This window comes from Leopardus geoffroyi, chromosome B4 (genome assembly GCF_018350155.1).
Source record: "Leopardus geoffroyi isolate Oge1 chromosome B4, O.geoffroyi_Oge1_pat1.0, whole genome shotgun sequence".
In the NCBI taxonomy this organism is placed as follows: Eukaryota; Metazoa; Chordata; class Mammalia; order Carnivora; family Felidae; genus Leopardus; species Leopardus geoffroyi.
The window spans coordinates 56,431,604-56,458,618 of NC_059341.1; the positions used below are offsets into that span (position 1 = coordinate 56,431,604).

At 32.7% G+C, this 27,015-nt stretch overlaps 1 protein-coding gene across 26 annotated transcripts in view; it reads right to left on the reverse strand.

The window, feature by feature from the left end:
* C2CD5 (C2 calcium dependent domain containing 5) overlaps positions 1-27,015 on the reverse strand; it is a 100,645-nt gene that overhangs the window by 36,140 nt on the left and 37,490 nt on the right. For 11 of the 26 annotated variants that reach the window (XM_045463525.1, XM_045463519.1, XM_045463522.1 and 8 more), the window contains 4 exons: positions 23,009-23,094; positions 16,940-17,048; positions 4,471-4,585; positions 1,302-1,397 (listed from right to left, as the gene is read on the reverse strand). In XM_045463525.1, coding sequence (XP_045319481.1) covers positions 1,302-1,397; positions 4,471-4,585; positions 16,940-17,048; positions 23,009-23,094 — 406 coding nt within the window. Of the gene's footprint in view, positions 1-1,301; positions 1,398-4,470; positions 4,586-14,123; positions 14,190-16,939; positions 17,049-22,363; positions 22,397-23,008; positions 23,095-25,024; positions 25,217-27,015 lie in introns of all 26 variants that reach the window. The other 15 variants (XM_045463508.1, XM_045463504.1, XM_045463507.1 and 12 more) reach the window with 7 other exon arrangements.

Sequence of the window (27,015 nt, forward strand, 5' to 3'; positions counted from 1 at the left end):
AAGCATTTAAAATATGAAATATACAGAAGGGATTATCTCAATACTGAGTTTATAGGGAATGTTTTCTTCCTTCTACTCTCCCATACTTTCCAAATTTTCTCTAGTAAGCATAAATAATTTTATAGCAAGAAAAAAGACATTTTCCTCTTTTATAGATAGGGATGGTATCTGTTCCACTAGATTGGCATATAAGAGAATTCACTGTATCCATCGAAGCCACAATACCAAAATAATCAAGCTGCATGGGAAAGGCCATTTTTAAACCAGGCTTCTATCTACTCAATAATGAAACCCACTGACGTGAGAGAACTATATTGCAGCACTGGAACAACTCAAAATAGAACACTCTGACTTTTAATACACTTTAAATAATCCACCTTCTTTTTCCTATTTATGCTGACTTTTAATGCTCTGTAATATATTACAGTCAAAATACCTTTTTAATACAAACTAAAGAAGAAACCGACTAAGGTCTTCTATGTGCCTACCTGAGCTAGAATAACTTTGTTATACAGAGACTTGCAAATTTATACTAAATTTGATCACATATAGATTTTTTTTGCTGTCTTCCTTAATATACAAATACTGGGGGGAGGCGGGGGAGGGGGAGGGAAGCAAATATGCATACAGTGAAGTAAGGGGTAATTAAAATTTATATTATTCAGGTACTCTGGTACCAAACTAATAGTTTTCTGTATATATATATTTGATAATTTCATGTTTATGGAAAGTATTTTTGACACTTATGGAAGCTAACAGATTAAGAGATTAATAACCAAATAAACTAAAAAGTAATCTATTTTACCTAATAATTTCACTTTTACTTTCTCTTTCATACACATTAAAGTTACATTTCACTTTTTAGGAAGCTTTTATATATAATTTTGTTACAATACAGTGTTTCAATTGTTCTGTAAATTATGAATTTTCTTTATGCAAATTGTTTCATGACCTTTTTCTGTTTCAGAGGTAGACAAGGGGGAAAGGAAAGGAAGAGAAAAATCAAAGGAAATTACTTCTATACTATAACAAACAAAAAATATACACTTGAAATTCTTTCACTGATAGTTATACATGTAACTTACCAAGATACTAGAAAAATTATAACAATGTGTGTCATACAGTGCAGAACTCAATACTTCTCTGTTGCTATAGGTTACACAAAAAGCAGTGAAGTGCCTGGTCCTCATTTCTATATTAAGCCACTCTCATACAGAAGAACTATCCCAGCTCTAAAGTTACAAAAGTTAACCTCTCCCTTCTTTGCCATCATAGAAAATAAGCCAGGCTGCCATGACAACCTCTGTTCCAAACAGCCCTCCACGGTGCCATCCTGCAGAAATCTAGGGTTCAGTACAGCTGCCGTGCCGGATGCAGATAAAATACAGACCTCTTCACTATAAAAGAAAAAAACATAAAACAGTTAACATCTTCAGGCAATCTAACTTTGAAAAATGTTAAATATCAAAGTGATTACAGGGTGACAATTTAAATTCAAGTTAGACTCCACAAATATTAATGATATCATAAGATTATCTCCTATCCTAGGATAAAAAATAAAAATAATGTTATTAAAATGAAGAAGGTGGGGTGCCTGGGTGGCTCAGTCAGTTAAGCGTCCGACTTCAGCTCGGGTCATGATCTCACCATTTGTGAGTTCAAGCCCCATATCGGGCTCTGTGCTGACAACTCAGAGCCTGGAGCCTGCTTCGGATTCTGCGTCTCCCTCTCTCTCTGTCTCTCCCCTGCTTGTGCTCTCTCTCTCTCTCAAAAATAAATAACCATTAAAAAAAATTTTTTTTAATAAAGTAAATAAATAAAATGAAAAGGGTAAGAATTCTTTATACTTAAAAAATTGTAAAAGATAAAGCACAATATTAATGACTATAAATTCCTTTAAAATATGGAAAACCTGATAAAGACTGAATATCTCAAAGTAGTAACAAATTATTTTGCGGAATTCAGCTATAAACCATTAAACTGTATTAAAATACTCTTTAAATGCATACTAAACTTCATTAAAATCATTTTAAAAGTGTAACTATGTAATTATCGATATCCCTATAGCTTAAAGTTAATAATCAAAAGGTATCTGAAACAAATAATACCCAAAATACACTAAATGGAGCTTAAACTACATCATTATATGTATGATAAAAACCTCACTTTCAAAAGAATTATTTGGAATTCTTTATTACATATCAACTAATTTTAAATAATCCACAAAATCATTGAATGACATCATACAAAGCAAAAGAGAACTAAGTTGCAGCCTAGGGACAAAATGTTGGAAACAGTATAAGTGGACCAGAAGTCTGAAAGGACATGAAAGAAATGGTCACTTGATCTGTAACTGAGTAGAGAGAGACCAGGCTCAAAATGTTTAAGTGGGCACTGAGAATGTCAAGGAAGAAGGTGGAGCCCCTGATGTGCTGAATTAAGGAGCTCTAAGAGCAGAAGTACATTTCAAAGAGTTTATCCAGTAATAGTACATAGGATGGATCAGAACCAAAAAAATTAGTAAAGATAGGATTTAAACACAAGATTTTTTGAGGTCTGGAGGGAAAAAAGAAGCTTGTATCAGGTGAATTCAAACTTCTACGTAAATCAATTTGACTCATTTCTGTACACTCCCGCATCTATCTGTGACCTATTTCCTGCCGCACTGAATGTACACCTCTGGCCTTCTCTGCATGCTACTCTACTAGCCTTAAACACTCCCTTCATGCCTCCTTTCTTCATTTATATAATTCATACTCATCCCCTGAGATCTAGTTTAAGCTTCAGTTACTTCATTAACCCTTTTTTCCAATCTTACTTCTAAACTCCAACCCTCTGGGCCACACAGCACCCTGGGATATCTCTGCCATAAAATGTGTTCTACTTGTCATAATTCTCCAGTAAAATGTGAAACCAATAACAAAAACTATGTCTTTTAAAACCATAACCCTATGACCTGGAAGCATATGACACTAAATCTATGAATGAGCTAAGATTATCTACTGGGGAGTAAGGCAGGATAAGCATAACAAAGTTATTACTTTAACAAGTGTAGAATAGCTACAATGGAGACAGAAAGGTGCAAGAATACCACACATGATCCACAGAGGAAAAGAAAGGGCCCTCAGAAGATGAAACAGCATGGCTCTCCACATATACCAGAGTCTAATCATTTTTCTGTAAAAATAATGACCACCACAAGCACAAGAGAATTACCCATGTAATAGCTGACAGTAAGGATTAACCAAGAATAGGAGGTGGAGGTGCCTGGATGGCTCAGTTGGTTAAGTGTTTGACTCGGTTTTGGCTCAGGTCAAGATCTTGTGGTTGGTGAGATCGAGCCCCACATGGGGCTCTGCACTGACAGTGTGGAGCCTGCTTAGGAATGTCTCTCCTTTTCTCTCTGCCCCTCCCTCTCCTCTCTCTCTTGAAAAATAAACAAATAAACATTAAGAGAAAGAAAAAAAAAAAAAGAATAGAAGGTGGGCAGCAAAAGGTCAAACAGTTTCTAGATGATATCTAGTATAAACTTTTCAAGGGGTTGAAAGTAGGGTTCATTGATGGCAGTCAGCAAGTCAAATCAGAGCCCAACTAAGAAACTGGGGAAAATCTTGGTTAAGATAAAAGCCAAAACAAACCAGGTATAAATGTGCAAATGAGATAAGTGAAAAATATTAAGTTGTGATCCAAGAGTGAAATTTTATAGTTTCAAATTTTAAAAGGGGAACCATTTTGAGCAATAATAAAGCCTAAAATACAGTTGAAAGCTGAGGGATAGAGGAGGACATGAGAATGAGAAGGTACAAAGTCAGGCTGTTAGAAGGGAGGTAATCATGTTCAACTGGAGGAGACAGCAGAGAATTAAGAAAGGCAGAAGAATGTTTTGGAGGTAGAAAAGTCTGAACTGTGGAATGGCATGGACTTAAAAGTAAGAGAGATTGTTCAAATGAAAGGTAGGAGAAAAAGAAATGGAGAACTAGGAGTATGGAAGTCTCTTCCTAACTCGGCAGAGTTAGGAAGGATGATGTGTTGGCAGAAGAAAATTAAGTTGCAGTTAGGTAAAAAGAGTTTACAGACAAACCTTGAAGACACATTAGATCAAGGTTTCCAAATATCCCAGAAGAAAGAGTTAGTGGGGTCACAAACTGGAGTAAAGTAGGCCTACAATTAAGACTTGCTATGTGCCAGTATCAATTCTCATTTAATTCGTCAGTAACCTTAATTGACAGATGGTTATAATTTCCATTTCAATGTATAAACTGAGGCTCAGAGGAATAGTTATTTTCTCAAAGTTTCACAGCAATTAAGTGGCAAAAATGGCATATGGACCTCAGTCTGATGTACTCCCAAGTCCATGCTCCTGGATCACTTCATAATTCTTCTTTTCTCTATATTTGCATAAAGCTTTTAACCTTTTAGATGACAATCCGTAAATTACAGCATCTAGAAAATCAAGTTATTATCATTTACCAGATGCTAGTTGATTCACTGTAGCCCACTACAGCATGACAGCCTAATGCTTTAGCATGTGATTTTATTTCTTGTCTGATTTCTGCCCACCACGCATCTCGAGTTTCTGGTTCATCTGAAAGATAAATTTTATATCAGTTCACTACTCAATAGCACATTGTTTATATGAGAAAGAAATGTTTAAAATAAACATATTCTGGAAGGCAAAGACACACTAGTCTATAACAGATTTTAAAACTAACTTCACATGTTTAAAATATTATTTCTCAAAATGCTTATTAACATTTTAATTTAATGCTACTTCTCACAAACTTTAACATTTTTAAACTTGATTGCTAGAAAATAAACCAACTAGTTTTACTTGCTTTATTACTTTAGGGGACATCTATAGGAATATATTTTATTAGATACAACTTCAAATGTAGACCCAGAGTTTCCAGGCTCTAATCCTAAACTGAGGATATTCTATGTCTCACTCACCTCGCTCAGTGAACATTGTGAGTCATATCCATACATTTAATTTAAATTCTGATTTCATTTCCTGGTACCTATTTTTTATAACCCACTATATTCTAGGTTCTTTCCAAGGCAAAGATTTGTCAATGTTAAAAAAGAGAAAGCCATCTGTAGCCATCCTTGGGGGTCCTAAAGCAAAGTAACAAGAAATGAAGGGACCAGCCAATTTAAAATAAAGAGAGCAAATATGTTGAATTTAATACAAGTAATTGGGTTAATGTAAATAAGGACAAATTTCAGGCAGTACACTGTAACTACATGTATGGTTCTGTAAGTAAGAAAATGCCTTAGAATCACAGCATTGCATTTGTGGGTTTTTTTTTTTTTTTTTTTTTTTTTTTAACACAGAGGAATCCGATATTGTTTGTAATGGAGCATTATAAATGGAGCATCTGGCACACATTCTTCCTAATCACTTGCATTTAGCTGCAAACTACTGGTGAACAGCAGCTGCAAATAATAGTAACATTTTATGTGCAAAGATGTTAAAAACAGAAACAGTCTATAATGGGCATATCCTAATTTGTTTCTTTGTGTGGCCAATTCCATTTGGGAACAATTTGGTATAGAAAAAACTTTAACTCTAAATAGGATGCTAAACTCTCTTTGTAAATTTTTCACATAAAAGGCACTTATTAAAACTGAAAATCAACCAATCCAAAAACTTCCTTTTTTGAATTTCAGTATATATCCAGTTTTCAAAATGTTTTTTTTTTTTAAATAAGTAGAATAAGTAGAATTATACTCACTAGTAAAATACTGAAGACAGCAAAGTAAAGAAAGGTTAAAAGGCTTGTTATAGCAGACATTTCTATGATGTAATTTTGTTTCCTCCACAGGGAGGAGATCAACAAAAGGGAGAAATGAGATAAATGTCATAACTACAAATGATGCCAGCCAGTTCTTGTATTAAAGTTTTGGATCCAAGACAGAGCTACCCTAAAACTTTCCTTCAGGAAAAAAAAATAAAAAGAAAAAAGAAAGAAAAGAGAGAAAGAGAGAAAGAAAGAAAGAAAGAAAGAGAGAAAGAAAGAAAGAAAGAAAGAAAGAAAGAAAGAAAGAAAGAAAGAAAGAAACAAGAAAGAAATGCAGACTCCAGGAAACTGAGGAAAAAGATCCAAGTATGAGATAAAATAAAGAAGAGAAATAGAAAAGACTACAACAATATGGTGTTAGCAATCAATATTGTGAACTAAGAAATGTGTAAGACAATTAGGTGGCCCTATTTTGCACATACACTATTATGTTAAAGAATTTCTTCATATTCCCCCTGTAATGTAGACATTAACAGCACAAATACATTTGCAAATCCTTTTTTTTTTTTTTAAAGACATACATGTTTCCAGGCCAATTTGGGCATCTACTTAACATCGTTTCCTAATAAGGGCATTTTTATCGTAAGACAAACTCCTGTTCATGTAGTTGCTCAGACTATCAAATTATTTATGATTCTTTGAAAACAGGTATCACAAAAAATAACAAATATAACTGTTTAGAAAATAACTATTTTCACTGAAAAACATTGTAAAATAAAGATTAATTTTTCTTTAAAAACCCTAGTAGAACCCGCTATTTACTTTTTAAATCTTTCTGGAAGTTTAAATATTATTTGCTAAGGCAAATAATTGTATACTTATGTTTTTATAAAAACAGATTTTTCTCACATTAGATTTGCCTACATCTGTGCCACAAGTAATACATGGTAGCTTTTCTGTTTTAAAATGAATTTTATAGAAAGTAATCCATAACACTGTTTTTTAAATTAGTAAAAAAAAAAAGAAAAAAAAAAAGGAGGAAACTACTTATTTTCAGTTCAGGATATATTTATTTAGAAATGGCCAGCATGTCTAAATGGAAAAGTGTGTAATAATAATCACTATGAAATACATGTAACCACATAGATTACAAAGTTCATTTACATCAAACTTACCTTGGTGTAACACATAAAATAATCAGATAATTAAACCAAACGCTACGAAAGAATAAGTGGCTGATTTAAAAAAAAAATCAACACAACAAAGGGCTGACTGCAGCGCAAGTGGAGCATTCATGTTCCTCTGACGAGGTCACAAGCAGCCTTTATTCTGACACATGAGCCACACAACTGCACATGGGGATGCCATTGGTGTATTTAATAAAGTATTTACAAGTTTAATAGAAGCTAAAGAGTTACACAACATGGGAGCTAAGGAAGCAAATGGCATATGTCCACACTCCAAAGAATTTGTTAAATTTTGTTTTTGGCTTAAGCAAAAGCTCAGAGAACAAAGGGTTTTGCAAAGCAGATTCAGCAGACAGGAGCCAGAAACAGTGGATATTTTGGCGCATGCTTGGATCAGGTGACAGTACAGACTGAAAACTATGGCAGCTCACTGAAATGGTTACAGAAAGTAATGGCCCTAGAGTCTAGGTGGAAGCAAGGCAAGCATACAGTAGGGAGCACTTAATCACAAACTAGGAACTGAATCAACAATAATTATCTACAACCGTAAGCAAGAAGCCAAAGGATGAATTTTTTGGCTATTAAATTTAGGGGTTATTTAATTAAAATTAAGAATCAATTTATTTAATATTGAAAAAATTAAATTTATCTTCAAAGCCTACATTATATTTATATCAGAGATGAGCCAAAGAATATTCACTTAGTAATTATGACTCAGCCTTACTTATTATATCTGTAAATTCAGAAATATACTATTTAATCCCATAATGGGATTTTTTCAAGCTTAAGTAACTGCTAACTGCATTCTTATAGGAAATACATTGGTTGAATTTGAATTGTGTTATTCACTCTCCAAAAGTCAAAACTGAGGATCTATCATACTCATATAAGAGGCAAAATAAAGAGTCTGGCTTAAAAATTTATGGCAACTCTACATACCACTCGTGAAACTAGATACAATTTAGTCATTTGAAGCATATACAGCTGAGATGTGAAGGTCACAATTAAAAAACATTTCAGAGATGTCAAGAAAAAAAATCTTCACTTTAAATACCATGCTCCTCCAAATAATCTATAGAACTATTTATAATTATAAAAAGATATCACTTTAGAGGATATTAAAATTTATGTACTATATAAATTATATTTCATACGATGTTGTATTTGTATTCTATGGGTCAAAACTCTTCATAGATAATATCACAAATCTTTTAATATATCCTTTTATTTATAGGCATGCACTGTGCTCTAGATCAATACCTCACTGATGCTTCTTTTAGAGGTACTGTCTGCACATTTGGGTTGACATCACAATTAATTTTTCTTTACTGTTACTTTTCTAGAGCATGGACATAGCTTGATATCTTGCCATCTTTTTAACATTTTGTCTTATTTCTGAAGTACAGGTAAAACTGGTAAAGATTCGTAAAATGATAATAATAGCTTATATCTCAGGAAGTAAAGAAGTGAACAACTCAATATAATATGCCTTTATAAAACTTAGTCCCTTTGAGATTTTAGGCAATCACACACTTGCAACTAAGAAAAACTGACTACCTAAAGTGTTCAATTTAATTCTATTTTTACATAGCTCTGGAAGAGAATAATTCTGCCCTTGAGAATCTTTTAATCTGATTGAGAGAAAAGAAAATGGACAATTATTCAATCTAATTTTTAAATAAACGAGAGGAGATAAAGTGTTAGGTGGGCTGAAATAAACATTTTTAATACAACAATAATCTATCTTGTTAATGGAAGCATTAAAAAGCCACATTCTTAAACACCTTAAAGTAATATTCCAACACAAAACCACTCATTGAAGAACATAAATTTCCCTAATGAAATAGAAATTAGAGAGTTCAGGTTCAAGTGTGTATACCACCTCAAACTAGGTGGGGATTCAGTACCAACCTAGGAAGAACAGTCCCATCATACAGTAAGTGATGTGCAAATTCAGAGCAGACATCAAGCTGCAGTAATTTGGGATCTTAGGATGGTAGCTGGGATATAATCCGTGTTAGATCAAACTGGAGTCTTCACTATTCATAAAATAAGTCAGACACATAACTACTCCTTATCTGTGAGATTTCCCTCTTTATACATGGAGAGAAGATTACATATAACATTTACATACTATATTATAATATTGTAATTAACATCCAGTATATTAGACATATAAAGAGTAAAATTTCAAAATTAAGGAAATTACATGTCTGACTTTTTCTTACAGATAATAAAGAATGGAGAGTAATTGGTATCCAGTTACATTATATGTAGACAGAAAAATTTGTATTACATTTACATGTTGCATTACATATAAAGAGAAGTTCACACATTATACATGCTGTATTTACAAAGCCTTCTTGAACTCTATATATCTACTTCCTAAAAACCTCATTAAAATACTTAAAACCAAAGTCGGCTTAACTACTTTAGGCTTAGTTTTGCACATCTGCTTGTGAGTACCTCTCAGATGGAGTAAAAAATAACTACTGAGATCATCAGTAGAATTCAAGTTCCAAGAAAGCCTATCTCCATTTAACTCCTCCTCCTCCTCCTCCTCCTCCTCTACACACACACACACACACACACACACACACACACACGCATGCACGCACAGCAAAACGGTGCAAGAAATAGCCTAGATTGGCTGTGCAAACAGGGTGTCTGCCCGGCTGAACAATCGTGTTCCCAATATCCAACATCATGTTCAAGACATGGTAGGCACACCACGAACATCCATGAATAAAAGATTTTTACTTACAACTGAAAAAAAAATTAGATTATCAGATTGATATATTCTATAAATATTTCCCTACACATTGGTTGACTCACATTTTGAATATGTTTAAAGCATATAAAATATGTTTAAAGTAATAATTACACTTCTTTTTTTTGGTTTTGATTATTATCGCCCCCGAAGTAAAGTAAATATTCTAAACAATTACAATTCAGATGAGTAACAAAAAAAGAGTAACATTTTCTAAATTCAGACCACTAATCTAAAGCTTTCCTTAGCACTAGCAAAAGTTCATTTATTATAAGATTGAGAAAATCTTAAGTATAATACATTCAAAAATCTACAATCTAAAATAATAAAATAGTGGTGCCCGTGTGGCTCAGTCGATTGAGCATCGGACTCCTGATTTCGGCTCAGGTCATGATCTCACGGTTCATGAGTTTGAGTCCGTCATGGGGCTCCACACTGCCAGCGCAGAGCCTGCTTTGGATTCTCTCTCCTTCTCTCTCTGTCCCTCCCCTGCTCACTCTGTCTCTCTCTCAAAATAATAAATAAACTTAAAAAATTTTTTTAAATAATAAAACTTTTAAAATATTCTCAAAAACAAAAGTTATCTAGTTTTAAGCAAACTGTTTTACTAACTCAGTACTTGAAACATTCACTCTTAAAAATATTGTCTAAGTTTGGAAGCTCTTTCAAACTAGTACTTTTCAAACCACATTATATATCTATTTTATATTTCCTCTTGTTGCTTGCCGATAAAATATCTAAGCTCACATGCATCCTATATAAAAAAAGAATAACAAATTTTCATCAACTACACTGAGGCTATTGCTAATTAAAAATTAGATCCGTACGCTATCCAGAAATACTTTCAGTGGTAAACTCAGAAAAGAGAAAAAAGAGATCATAGGCATTGAGAGACAATGAGCTAAGACTTTTAAAATCTACTCTGAAAATATTTTTTATAACTCAGCTTTCAAACAGAATTGGGTTTCCAAAAGATAGGACGCAAACGCTCGCTGGGGCTTTAGACTTGTAGCTGTGTAGGATAATCCTAATCTCTCTTTCTCTCAGCTCAAAGTTGCCAAGAGACAATTTCACTTGCCACATTTTACTAATGACCAAGTCCTGCTGATTTTACATTTAAAATATTTACAAATTTATGGTTAAGAGTGTAAGCCCTGAAGCCAGAGTAGTTAGGTTCATGCTGTAGCCCAACAACTACCTATTTTACTTTAGGAAAATTATTCATTTTGCTCATCCACAAAATAGGAAAAATGTCTACCTCAGAGCTGTGTTTTGAGAACTGAATGACCTACTACCATAAAGCACTTAGAAGAGTGCCGGGCAAACAGTAAGTGCTCTATAAACTTTAGCTCTCCTATCACCACCAAATCCTAGGTCACTCATCTGGCCAGAAATACTACAGTCAACTAACTAGCCTCCCTATCTCTAGTCCTGCTGCCTTTAAATCCATTCTCCATGCTATAATCAATGATCTAATACAAATGTAACCATTGGATACCCTGTCTTATTCCTATGCCGGCCCTGTTCCTGGCATGTCACAATACAAGATTTGCACATGGTGTCTCCTCCTTCCTAGCAGCAAGATTCATCTTGTCTTTCTCAAAGCCTGTTACCAAGCCAGAAACATAAGAAGGAAGATAAGAAAAAGTAACACTGTAATTTTAAAATAAATTCTCAGATAATTGAAGTTTTTTTTTTCCTTCTTTCTGCTCCATAAAATATTTTCTATCACTGTAGTTAACACAACCTAGGACAGCAAAGCAGTAGAAAAAAGGACACACACAAAAAAGCTGAACTAACCAAGACATTCTGTATTCAATGTCAAACAATAGTATGAAGTAACTATGTAAATATCAAACAAGCAATGGCTAGGATATTGTTTTGTAACACAGTGCTAAAGTTTCAGAACTACAGTAAAAGGATGTAACAACATACCTCCAAATACACTGTCTGAAGTATAAATGTTAACCTCTTATACATCCTTCAAACTGAGCTCAAGAATTATATCTCCAAGCTTCCCTGCCACATAGTTAATTTATGCTGTCCTCTTTAGTTCTGTACCTTGTATCACACCACACCACACCACACCACACCATACCACACACCCACACCACACCACACCACACAGTAAACCATTAATATGTTTTTCTAATCTCCCAGAATATGACCTTTTTGTGAAAACAGGGTTACTGGCATCTTTGCACAGCTATCATCTAGCAAACTGGCACAAAATAAACTCTAATAAATGCTTGCATATCATATTTCATGAGATACTATTGTGTGATTAAAAATGTTTTCCTATATCTTTCCATATTTTAATGTTTCTGAAATAAGAATGTCTAATAGTTAATATATTTAACATGGTAGTATTTCCTTCTCTTTCCTCTTGGGAAGCTATCATTAATTGATGATACCTTACATAATAAATGGTGTCAGAGAATCCAGGAAATACAATATTGATGAATAATTTCTCACATTAATAAAAATTATATCAACAATTATTTTTTTTTACTGATGTGGCCAATTATTGATTTTCTACAGTAATATAGGATAATAATGGCTAAATATTCCCTAATTACAGAGAAGAATACATAAATGATTTGAATACATTTATCATATTTTTGTTCAGAATTATATTATTAATATGAAAATCAGTCTGACTTCTGAGTATGTTCCACTACCATAAAGATTCTAATATCTTAGTCAAAAGCACAGAACTATGAGAACATTAAACTGAAAGTGTCATCTTTTATCTTTTTTTTTTTTCTTTAAGATTTTAAAATAATCTCTGCACCAAACAGGGGCTCAAACTCACAACCCCAACATCAAGAGTCACATGCTCTACTGACTGAGCCAGGTGTCCCTTATGTTCTTTTAATATTTCTGTAATTCATATCCATCTTTTTTTCATACACTTACTACCTGACTTTATTTTAAATGATGGCAAGATATACTCTTTCCTCAACCTTGTTTGTCCTTGCCAAATTCTGTAATTCTGCTTACAGGCAACAAAGTATTAGACTTATAAGATTTAACTGCTTTTCTACTTTCCAAGACTGTTCTATCATCTAACACACATCTCACTCTAAACATGTTTGCCCTGACAAATTTTAAGCTCCTTAAATTATTAGTGATCACTCTGTTCCCAATGTCCTTTCCCTACATAATTAGGCTTTTTCTCTTCCTATTCACTAATCTGCCCAATTTTTAAAAATATATTATGTTTATTAAGTGAATCCAGCAGGGTATTTTTCACACTAAAAACCAAGTATAACATATTCCATTCAAAATTATTATTTTAATTTTAATCAGTGTGATAATATACTGGCAAAAACTTGGACAGGAAATAGAGGTAATTTCCCTGACGACTTACCAATTGATAATCCGCAAAGATTGGACCTTATCAGATTGTTTACTAGACTGAACTTAGGTAAATCTGCATGATTAACATGAGTTACTTCAGAGTCGAACATGTGTTACTTACATCAGAACTTACATCCTGGACTCCTAAGAACAAAAAAGTTTACAATATTGAAAAGATTATGGGATATTATCTAAAATGTGAGCCTCTTAATGTTTTTGTTTCTCTGTAAATAGATATACTTTCTGACACAAAGAACTGGTAAAATTCTTTAGGCAAAATACCAGCTTCTGATACTGAATCAAAATGGTTCCATTATTTAATTCCACAAGTAACATAAAAATTTAGATATTTATATTAAGAGAATATGCTTTTATCAAAAAGAAAAATTGGCTTTGACTCTAAACCACATCATCAGCTGTAAGGTTATCTTAGTTTCTCTAAAAGCTACAAACTATATCCACAAGTAAAATTACTTAAAAAGAAAATTATATTCTCACATGGAAGGGGAAGGAAGGGAGCTCATGAAAGCTGTTCATCCCCCCAAAATCTCTTACTTGCCAAATTTTGAAACACTCCTAGAATTATAAAAAAAATGGTAATAGTTGTACTTTCATAGTATTTATGGAATACTAAATATATTCAAACCTAAATAAAGTTTAAACATACTTTAAGTTTATCAAGTCTAGCCATTTAATACTAATATTTAACAATTAATATTTCTTTAATCATAAAGCTAATGTCTATCTCATTTACCTTATATGAAGAAACTATCCAAAATGTAATAAATATAATTTAAATTTAGCATTCTGAAAGCTAATTACCTATCATAAGCCATTTATAATTTATGGTATTTCTATGGTTTTGGTTAATTCATTTTAGTTAACACATTTTTATATTTGCATTTCCATGGGAACTGTAAGAGTTATAACATATGTACTGCAGAATGTGTCTGTATAACTGAATTGATATTAAATCTATTTAATCTAGAACATTTCTAAAAACTTCACTGAGCTGCCATAATTTTTGTCAGCATATGTAGTACTGAATGACCATCAAAATACCTGAATTGAAACTATTCCAGTCTAGCAGTTTGTAAGATCTTGTGTTACCCATAATTCCGACAAAGGCTGAGTTCAAAACAGCAAATTAGTAGATCAGTTTTAGGTGCAGAATAGTAGGAAAAAAACAAAACAAAAAAAAAAAAACACTACAAACAAGAACACAATTGACAATACCACTCGACAGGAACTGGAAAGACACAGACAGCAGAGTTAATAAGAAGTAGAAATAGAAAGAGAAGAAGGAGCATGCTATCATAATCTAACATTAACTAAAGTCTAATTGTTTGAGATAATGACCTTGATTTTTAAAACCACCCCATTCTTTTCCTTGTTGTATATATCATGTTTGCTTAATATTTAACAAAGGAGAAAATTCTAAAAGAACTCCAAAATAATAATCCATAGTTAGCAGGTGGTAGTGGTTTTAAAATAAGATTTTTTTTCCTTCTACACTCAGTGTAAAATGAAAATTTCCCGTATTCACTAGTCAAAAAATAACTGCAAGATTGATTTGAGAGTGCAAATACAGCACTTTTAACATTAGCACATGCATTTCAATCCATTGTAAGTTTCTCTCAGCAGAGTAACTCAGTATCATAAAATTAATACATCATCATCATGGTAGATGCTAATCTAGAGTTCTTTTTGTTTCAACATTCAGCTTTTTTCAACAAATTAAATCCTTTTCATAAATATTTATGAAACATTAAGAACATTAAAAAAAGTTCTTAAGAAAATGTCCTTTAATGCATAACACCTACATAAAACAACCCCAAAAATGTGATATTTATATTAAACAATGTAATATTGAAAGCATTAGAATATATAGCTGATTTGTATTTAACTGAAAATAAAACAAAATTAAAATATAGCTTATATATCATGAAAGAGCATTTATATATCTATGCCCATAACCTTTTGGGAAACAGCATATTAGTAACTGAAAATTTCTGAATTTTCATGTGAATTGAAAAAATTTCTGAAAGGGAAGGAAAGGAAGAGAATGCGTAAGCTGATAATTACAATACACAAATTGTATTCTGTAATAAGGAATACTGTTTTCTTCCCTGGGCCTGGATTCTTACATTTCTCACACCACTAGAATAAACTGGCAAGTATGATAAACAGTAAAAAAGAGTTTGTTGTAAAAAGCGATGGGATTTAAATATAGCTCTCTACTTAACTTATTTAAATAACCCTTGTTTGTTCTCCCAGACTCTATAGCTTACTCAGAGTACATGGAAGCAACAATAAAATAAAAATGTTTTCAGTAAACAGAAGATACCACCAACAGTTAAATATACTCCTGAAACCATGTTTGGAGCTTATCAGTGGGTGCCAGCTATCAAAATATTTGAGTCAATGGTGCATAGAAACACAGGTAACAAGCCTTGAGTCACACAGTTAATGTCAGGTATATTAGCTCAGTATTTCCTTGCACTTTCCAAATAATTCAAGTTCCCAAACACAAAGATACGGAACTTGCAGTGTCTTCAATGTCTCAATACATTAAACTGGCATCATTCATATATAGAATGCCTTTAATTACTGCAGAATATACAATACTACGTTAAGAAAAGACCTCAAACTGGCCAGAAAAAATAAGGAACATTGGAAAAAAATAATAAACCAGAGAAGAAAAAGAGAAGACTAATGCTTAAGGTATGTATTTGTTCAGCTTCAGAGTTAAATAATCCTAGCTACTATTGCTCTCCTAAAATCTCATTCAGGGTCTGGAAAAAATTCCATTCTGTTTCTCTATAACTATTAACTCAAATGACATCAAACCACTTTTACTTTTTTTTAATTAAAAAAAAACTGCATTAACTTTTTCTTTTTTAATTTAAAAGGATGGTAATGCTCTGTATCCTCAAAATCACTATCAGCAATGTTTTACATAAAATAGTTTCAAAGCATTTTATTCCTTTTGTAGCTGTCAGTACAAGCCTCAGGAAGAGGTTATTGGAAGTGACAATTCAAAATTTTCAAAAGCATATACGCATATGTGCCAAATAAGAATACTAACATAACTTAGGTCTAAGGTATATCATCAAAATAATAAGTGGCTTGAATGAGATACTGGGAATCCAGTCAATGAGAGATGCAAGAAAACGCTCCAAACAGAAAATTTCTACCACACTTTTCATGCTAATTTTATATTCAGAAAAACCACCAAAGCATTCCTAATCCAAGGGCCTGAAACTGAGACTGGTTTGAGGCCTTTCTTTTATAATCATGGCCCCATGTTTTAAAAGAAGTGGCCTACTCTTCTTACCTGTTTGCTTGTATAGAACAAATAGCTACAGAAAAGAGGTCTTTTCTCTACGAGAAAGCAGACAGCACTTTTTTTTTTTTAAATTCTTAGACAATACACAATGTTTACAATTAAATTTCAAAAGAACACTTGCTTTTAGGAATAAGGAAATTACTAAAATAATCCACAAAGAGTTACTGCTAATGAAAACAATTAACATCTTAAGATAAGGGCTGCAATGGTCAAACTGTAAAAATTTATTATCTGTCTGGGTCAAATAGCAGACTCAGAAGTTAATTTAAGGATTCCCTCAAAGTGTTAAGTAGGCCAAAAATGAATCAAAATTTGTTTTATATAAAAGAGTACCTAAAATATACTTCTACTTATTTGATTATTTTTAATTAAGATTACTAGAAATACTTAAAGCAACATGTGCCAGTTTATACTTTCATTTTCATTTCTCTTTTCAGATAGATTTGATTCTTTAAAACTATAACAATCAATTTTAATAACCACAGTTAAAGCAAATGAAACACTGAAAACAAACTCTTAAAGAACATACCAGGATTGTGGATGCGGTCCAAAAGCTTCACAGAACGTGCACTAACAACACCCCCAACATGCACGAGAAATCCAGGAGGGAATGCCGTCAAGGTAAAAAACGGAAATTCCTAGTAGAAAGAATGGGGGAAAAATATAACTGACCATGTACAAAGCACAAAAAATGTGCTTGTCAAAAAGCCTGACCCCTTTAGATTATATTCATATTGTGAGATATGAATTCTATCCGTTAACAAAAGGCTACCAGTTATACCTCACTCATGCTTCGTAATTAAAAGTTTCCTTGGATGTTTGGAGTTCCTAATCCATTTTCCCATATATATCATGTTACACAGAATCCAAACACTCTTCTTATCAATTCTCAATGAGGAAAAAAAAAAAAAAAGGTTCTCAGAGTTCCAGTTTGAGATAGGTGAACACACTCTTCCTTTCTCTCAATCTCTTACACTGATGCAAAATCACAGTGAGATGAGGGGATTCCCCTGCCCTTCTACTTCGGGTCTGCTTTGCAGTGGGGCAGACACCTCCTCACATTCACACACCCAATTCCAGGCTACTGGTAAAGACTCTGAAGGACTGGTGCAAGAGATCTACAAGAATGTGGGACTGAAGGAGGAGTGAGAGAATGTGCAGTGTGGGTTAAGAGATTCACAGAAAAGTGAAGGACAAATACCAAGTTGAAGTGGGCAGAGAATCACTGTGTGAGATTATTTACTCTATCAACAACGAGCAGCAGGAGAAAAGTACACAAATGTATATTAAGGAAAAGGGAGAAGTATGCAGATGACAGCAAGGGAGGCAATAAAATTCCACAAGTTCTTCCAAGTTTTATTCTCCCCTTCTCTCTCAGGGATATCTTTCAATCTCATCAATACAGAGGCAAGAGAGAAATGGTAGAGAAAGGAAATTCATTGAAATAGCACCAGGAAGAAAGGGGAGCTCCAGTGGCTCTCCAAATATGGAGGCATCTCATATTACACAAACTGGATGCAAGAAAAGGAAAATTAGTATCCAACTCAAATGGCTACAAGATTAACATAGATCACTTAAACAGAAATCACTTACCAGTAGCCTCAGCTATTCAGAACATAACTTAGAACTAGAAAATAAGCCAACCAGAACTCTCAACAGTCAAAAAAGAACTGTTATAGTTCCAAGTACTAAAGGTTATGTATTTGATTCATAAGAGAGCCCTATAGATCATATCCATACTATGACATACAGTTATTATAAATATACAATTATAGGAACGTATTTTAAAATCTATCAGTATCTTTTTTTCTGGACAACAGCAGATTAAATGCAGCAAATGAAAGCTGGGAGATAAAGAGATACAGAGTACTACTAGAAGCAAGCACATTAAAAGCAGCAAGTACCGACTGAGTGCTTAAAGCATGGAGAATACAAACTCATCAAAGCATAATTCACAAAGCACAGCAACTTGGAGTCATTTAGCACAAAGGCAAACAGTCCTGCACACTTCAGTAACCCATTAAGATATAGTATAAAATACGTATATACATATGTGTCTATATCTATAGACACACATGAATTTAGAAATAAATTCAGACAGAATTTGTAAGGGATCTTTAAATTAACAAGGGTAAGAAAAACCTAGGCTACATTAAAAAAAATTAAAAATCAATCTATGGAAATGGATAGGTTTGGCCCACCTGATAGGCAAAAGGAAAACCATGAAAAGATAGGAGAACTTCAATTACATTATTATAAAATGTTTAGTCAAAATACCTTCTTACTTCCAATTGAACTTTTTAAATGTAAGTTTTAAATGGGAAATATATAAGTAAACTTATGCTATGAGAAATTTAAGTATTTTAAGTATTTAGGCCTCTAGGATTTTTGTTTTTCAACTTTACACAGTTTTTAAATTATCTCAAAATACTGAGGTCAAAGTATAAAAAAAACACTTTGCATTTAATCTTTATACTTAAACATTTTGAATATTCTGGACAAGAGACACTGGAAATAAAATTTTTATAAGCTACATGAAAAGCTGTACTTCCTTCTAAAACTAAGAAATAAGTTAGGTAAATTGACATATTAGAAAACATGTGCATATAAGAATTTAGGTAAGGGGTGCCTGAGGCTGAGTCGGGTAAGCATCCAACTCTTGATTTTGGCCCAGGTCATGATCTCACAGTTCGTGAGTTCAAGCCCCATATTGGGTACAGCCTGCTTGGGATTCTCTCTCTTCCCCTCTCTTTCTGCCTCTCCCTTGCTCATGCCCTCTCTCTCAAAATAAAAATAAAAATAAAAATAAAAATAAAAATAAAAATAATTTTTTAAAAATAACTTCAAAAAAACAAAAAAGAATTTAGAGAAGTATAAAAATGAACCTAAATGATTTTTCTACTTGAGATTCTGACTCTTCTCCCAAATTCCAGAAGACAGATAAAGGGATAAGAGGGAAAGCATCATACTAGAGCTGGTGGTCATAGCAGAAAAAGTAGGGGAACGGCTGCCCAAAGACATGGACACCCACTCTGCCAATTTAAACTCTGTCCTACACGTCCCCAGTTCATCCAATCAGCACACCTACTCTAACACCCAATTTAACCTGGCGTAAAAAAAAATGGCATTGTTATGGAACCAAAATGACATTTTTAGATAACTCTCTCATAAGAACTACAGATGAACCTACAGAGGACTGTTAAATACCTATCATCTCTACCCCCATCACCAGTGACTACTATGGCATACTTACAAAGTGCCAGCCCTCTGCAAATTATCTTAAAATTATGCTTTATAATCTTTCCCACACCCTAAAGTAAGAGTTAAGAGGGCCTAGACTCTACACGAGCAACAAATCTTATCATATGGCTTCTTGTCATTTTTTATTAAAACAGTGAGTCAAGGAGCTGGTTTTAAACTCTAGTCTATCATAACACCTGATGAATTTATAGGTTTTGTTCCATTGAAAAGAACAGCTTCCGGGGCGCCTGGAAGTGCCTGACTTAACAGTTAAGCATCTGACTTCGGTTCAGGTAATCATCTCACGGTTGGTGAGTTTGAGCCCTACATCAGGCTCTGTGCTGACAGCTCAGAGCCTGGAGCCTGCTTCGGATTCTGTGTCTCCCTCTCTCTCTGCCCCTCCCCTGCCCAGAGACCACAGAAGACATTTTCTCTGAAGAGTCCTAATATTTAAAGTGCCTTCCCTTGTGCTACCTAGGTAAGAATTCATATGTTGATATTTTGACATAAGCCAAGTGCATACAGTATAAATCTATTTAATACTATGTGTCCAAAGACAGGCTAGTTGGAAAATCTGGAAACACAATAGGAATAATTTTTTAACATTTAAATGGGGTTTTTCTTAAAATATATTTAAATCATTTATTTTTTATCAAATATATTTTTTATTATCCTGAGATACCTTGGTCAACTTTCTAGAGATAAAACCCCATGCCAGGTTCCTACTATGATTTATTGCATAATTTTACTCAACTTTTGCAAAGATCATAATTTATCAAAAGAGTTTGCTTTATATCAATGTTTCCCAAAGTATGTTCCTCACTAGCAGGTATTTTAAGTGGAATATTCTATTGTAAGCTATATTTGGAAATACTAGGTTAAACCAAGTCAGCTAGGTTTCTTTACCTAGTATACATCTCAGCATCTGAAAAGTAACTTCATTTTTCCTAGAGGTGAAAGAAGAGTCATACTGAAAAATAAATCTATTTGCTTTACATCAAATAGTTCATAGGTGGAACCTAAATTTAAATAAAACTTTTATCTCTATATCTTATCTCCCAGTAATCTGACACCTATCACCAAGATCTTGTCAAGTTATTTTTTACTGATTTTGTGAAAGAAAAAAGATAACATTTTTATTTTTGATAACTGCTACTTGAATAACTCATTAAATAAAAGATGCTGGACAAAGTTTCTCAAGAAAAAAAAAAAAAGCCATACAATTTATTAAGGGTGGCAAAGGGTAGAAAAGAATATTTTAAAAATGAATATAAAAAATGGTATATCATATGCGCAATTTGATCTAGTATTCAAATTGGCAGAGTTAAGGCATATCTGAACTCATATGGGGAGAATTCTTCATACTTCTGTACAAATCTTTCCCAAAACAAAGACATACATACTAATGGTAGCCACAGCTTTTTAGGAAAGCTAAAGATCATAATGCTTGTTCTATTTTTTATATACCCAGGATACAGAGGTAGTTTCCTAAACTCAAGTGACTACTGCAGGGTTAGGTAACATAAATATATTGCCAACTCAGGTTTTACAAAGTTGTAAATGAAAACTAGAGTTTTCCCACATCTTTACCGTTAATTCCATGAAGAGTATCTAATAATGTATGCCTCATGTAGTAATGTGTCCAAAACTTTAAGAATGTTTAAAACCATATTTGAAAACATAAATTTTATCCAAACTAAATCTAAAATAGTTTTAACTAATTAGTATTTTCTTTTCTTTTAAAGCTAGGTGTTTTCAAAAGTTCCTAATATAGATAACGAAGTCACAGGCACAACATACAGGCAAAATCTCACATCAAACATCAAGGCAACCCAAATTTTTCTGTTCTTGTGAATTCTAGAACGATAATTACAGGAAATGCTCCTTGTGTAAGGAACTCTGTAGAGAGTGTAATACTGGGAGTCGGGGAGGAGGAAGAGCATTCTAGCCTAAAAAATGAGAAGTGAACACGCACACCTTCACTCTGACCCTCTTCTCCGTGTTTCTAGTCTTTTTCTATATTTGGTTTTAACAAATGGTTTGAATGGTTAAGTGGGCTTTTGCAGGAGAGTAGCTGGTATGCCTGCAAGGTGTGAAAGTAGCTCAAAGGCAATTGCTGCCTGATAGGTACAAAGCAAACAACTGTGTGCAGCTAAAGTCTCATCCTTCTGCTTAGCTCAGCTCTCTTCTTCCCTAGCCTTGTCTAAAGGGCAAACAGTGCATACAGGTACTTCCAGCACAGGAAAGAAAGTCTAAAAAAAGTCTAAAAAAGAAGTTGTTATATTGTTTGTAATAATAGGATCTGAAAAAAACTATTCTCAAAAGCTAAACTCTAGAGAAGAAATATCTGTGTTTTATAGAATGCATTCTTTTGTAGGTATTTGCTATGTTTTATCTTTTTTTTGTAATGCTAGTATAAAATGGAACATGTAAAAGAAAATTCTATAAATGCTTATAACTTCCAAATCAGACACAATGAAAGCTATGAACTGTGCCTTAAAATAACTGACATAACATATAAGTAATCATGCACTGCATTAAAGAGAAAAAAAATGAGCCTCATAGTGCTGATAAATTTTTAAAAATTGCATTACAGAAAGAAAAAAAGCTGGCAACATTTGTTAAAGCTTAAATAAAACTTAAATGATCAAGATTAAAACTAGAAAAGCTACCAATACAAGAAACAGGCTCTCACACATGTTCAGAAACATACCCGCCTTCTACAGAACCTATGAGGCGATCCTCCCTTAGCAATGAAGTTTATACAAAAAACAAAAAATAAAAAGAGAAAAATCATCCAAAAATTTTAACTATTCATTTTCCCATTTAACATTGTTAACTAAACATTAAACTTATAATAATTAAAGAGATGTATTCACATACCAAATAACCACAATGTTTATGTTAATCTGTAGAAATACGAATCTGTGCATTTTTTACCCCTAAGAGATTGGCCAGCCATAAGAATAATTTTAGCATATAAACATATTAATATATTAAAGAATTATTTTAATATAATACAACTAAAATATTTTTTCTGAGAAAACTCTATTTCCTTTTATATACTATAATTTTAATGCAAAATTAGAAATGACTTCATCATCCAATGGATATTCCCAAATAGACTATTTCTAATAAAAGACTGGAGGACAAAACAAAAAAGTTACAGAACTATTCCAAATTAAAAGTAATTATTCATAAACAAATTACTTTGATACCTTAAATAAATTATGGACTGCAAAATTACATTATAGTTACATGATCAAAACTAGCTTATGGAAATAAGTTAAAAATGCATGGAAGCATACTAAAAAACACATTAAGAGTTTAAGAATAAAGAATGTTGAGCAACTCTTACCCTTTGTTCCAGTGCTGACTGAGTCTGTTGTCTTAAAAGAGCTTTAAACGGCCCCCCTTCTTTTCCAGCACTACCACTTCCCATTCCTACAGAACATCGGTACATAAATAACAACCAAAAAACAGCTATAGAAACAAAGTTTCAATTGCATTCATCTTCATAAATATCATGAGTCGAAATCTATTACAATGATCCAAACTTTAAAGTACTTCATATAGCACGTATTTTACTCGATTTTATTCACAAAGTTTTCTTTAGAAGCAAGATGTCAAAGCCATACTGATCACCATTGGTTCTAGACTCAATTTGTTCTAAACCTTATTTTTTTAATTATGGTAATGTGATGAATTTTTGTATAATAGTCAACTTTGAAAAGTTGAGTCTTCTAATATAAAATAACCAAGATACTACCAATTACAGTGAGCCTTGAACAACATGGATTTGAACTGCACGGGTTCACTTACACGTGGATTTTTTTTCCAGTAAATACAGTAGAGTACTTTAAGTGTACTTCCTCTTCCTTATGATTTTCTTAATGACATTCTCTTTCCTCTAGCCTATTTCACTGCAAGAATACAGTATATAATACATATGTACAAAATACGTGTTAATTGATTATTTATGTTATCAATAAGGCTTCCAGTCAAAAGTAAGCTATTAATAGTTACACTTTGGGGAATCAGAAGTTATAAGTTTATGTCAGCTTGTCCAGGGGTGTGTTGTTCAAGGATCAACCGTCCCTCGCTATGCTAACAATTTAAGAATACTAAAAGAATGTTTAAAAGTAAATACAGAGAGGATAAGCACTAATTATGCTCTTAAAATATTCCAAAATTCTCTAAAGAGCATGAGTTTTAGGCAATTTTGAAATATAGTTGTATCTATTTTCTGATAACTTCCCATTCCTAAATATATCGTTCATGACAAAACACTATTAACATTCATAATTTTTAATAATCATTTGTAAAAACCAACATAAAAGTATTTTTAAAAAGTAAAAATCACAGACATATAATAGACACATCACAAATGTACATAGTTATGGATGAAAGAATATTTCCCAAGCTCTTAGATGTATTTTTTTAAAGACTTAATTTTTCATTTCTTTCCCTACTTTAATTTTATTCTTTTGATAATACCAATAGACCAATTATGGTCAAAGAATTATAGAAAGCAGGGGATAGGTGAGAAACTAACACTCTACAGACTGGAATTAACAGTTCAATCCCACCTTTTCAAAACTGAAGGTACATACAGTCAGATTTACTGCAATGACTTCAAAAAGGAACTAATTTACCTTTACATTTTTAGCTGTTCTTGGATAAGGAAACAAATGTTAGCATGTGTATAGTCCCATTCTGTTCTTTAAAAATAAAAAAGAAACGTATTTTTCTTTTAGTAACCCAAACATGATTTTTAGAGACTATACAATACTAAACATAGAAATGAAACTAAGATCTTTATATGAAGCATACTGAAAGCCATAAAATAAAATGTAATCTTGTAGAGATAAACAAAACATAAGAAAATACAGAATAATTTGAAAATTAATGCAATTGACAGAAAAAAAATGGATAATGAAAGAATACCACCAAAATGAGACTTAAACTGATTCAAACAATAATTTACTAATGTAACCATATGGCTTAGCAACATGATGGTGCAGGTCCAAAGTGAATGGAGTTGGTGTGAAGGGAAAGAAAGTAAAGCATCTAAAACAGAAACTCTAGTAATGAGAACCTAATAATCATTGGAAATCTACAGATCTATGTCCTCAGACATATAATTTTTTAGTATATAAAATAATTTCAGCAGAATATTCATAATTATCCATCAAGTAATCCTCAGTCACATCCTCACGATCATTCTAATCATTTAACTCTGTCCACCAATAAGAAAAATAAGAAGTATGCCCTGTATAAAACACCCAATACTTCTTTACAATATGAAATAATTAATCATTTTAAAGGTGATTTAAAATAAAGGGATTAAAAAGCTGACATAATGTGATCCTACCAGAAGCAGCCAGGAACAGCTCTTCACTGAAAGAAACACTTTTCCTCAGAACTGGGCTGACAAGGCTAGAGTGATGAGGGGGAAGGCTAGACTCCGAGAGGAGGAGACAGGACTTTTTAAGATGAAGGGAACCACAAGAGAGAGAGGGGGAGCTGGGACACAGGTAAATCCTAGGCCCCTGTGGGTAAGGTGCTGTAGAGGAAAGTAGCAGAGAAAAGATGCAGATTCAGAAGATGATCAGAAAATGCAGGATAAGGAAAGCAATGATGAAGCAAAACATAACAGTAAAAATGAATTTTAAAATGCTTACATAAATTACACTAAGCATAGGAAGTCATTAGCAAGACCATCTACCCAACATAATATAAATAAAAGGCATAGTCTAAAACTTAGCAAAACTTTTACAAACTCCACATTCATTAAAATTTTTTAAATCAGGATTTAAATTAGAATTTTATGCCATTCTAATCACTTAGAGATGATTTCTCAAAAACACTTAAATTACCTGCCCTTTTTTTTTTTTTTGCTTAAGAATGCATAAAATGTGCACTTCATAAATTTTTAAAGCCAGAAACTTGTTGCCTCAAATACAAACATCATTTAAAATGGCAAAGTTCAGTTCTTCAAATGTTACTAAAATATATCACTTATGAGTATTTTAATTGAATACCCATAAAAAAAGCAAATGACCACATTAAACAGTTGCCATCATTAATTAAAAAAATATAGACATTAGCTTCTTTCTATCCAGATTTGAGATATATGTTACTACTTTTCTTTTTCCTCTAAATTTTAAATGCTAAAGTCTGATCATAACACTGCATTTACAAAGACTTTCATACCTAAGGTGCAAATACTCTCTAGATTACAAAAACTACAAATGGTTAAAAGCCTGATTTTTTTTTTTAAAGTAAAAAATTAGCTTGAGTCAGCTGTCAAATCAATATCTTAACACTAGTATTCTAAAATTCCATTCCTACTGGTTGAGTACTTGGGAAAAAATATGAAAATAAAACCTGGTAAAATGTCAAAAATTAGAAACTATAGAAATAAATCAATATGAATTTTTTTAAATGATACCTACATGAAAAATAGATGATAGCTTTAACTACAAATAGAAAAACAACTTTCTCAGTCTAAAGCTTTATTAACTTATTCTATTTCTGGCTCCCCAGTTTACATAAATCAATCCTAGTCACCTTATCTCCACTATTTCTCAAGAGACTGATTTTGTATATAGGTAAATTTGAAGGCAGAGAAACATGAAATACATGCTCAATTATAGTTTTAGAAGTTTTAAAACAATCATAATTTTGCCATTTCAGATCTCCTTTGGAATGGCCCTCAGGAATATTCAAAGATATTTAGGGACTCATGATAAAGCCAAAAGACTAAAAATTGCTAATGTTCTATAAGTATGCTACTAAAAATAGTGAATAGCATATGATAGTAGCAAAACAAAATTATTTAGAGGCAGCTGATGAATACAGACATATATGAGAATAATAACTATTATACATAAATCTTTAAAAACTAAAGCTTTGGAGCTAGAAAATAAAATGCAATAAAGTTTTCATTGATAATACAATTGCCTAAGAGAAAGCTAAGAGAATCTGATTCAGTTAATTTCTTACTTCATAATCTTTTCGTACTTGGACTTTTTGGTGAATTAAAGAAAAGGAAACAGAAAGACCAAGAAAATATTTTCAAAAATTTATCTGTGGGGGGCACCTGGGTGGCTCAGGCAGTTGAGAGTCCGACTCAAACTCAAGTCTTCATCTCATGGTTCCTGAGTTTGAGGCCCACATCTGGCTGGCTGCTGTTGGCGGCAGCAGAGAGCCTGCTTGTTTCAGATCCTCTGTCCCTTCTCTCTCTGCCCCTCCCCCACTAGCACTCTCTCTCAAAAATAAACATTAAAAAAAATTCATTTGTGGTATGGCAAAGAAAAATGAAAACAAGAATACTGAAAAAGTAACAAGGAATACGCAAAT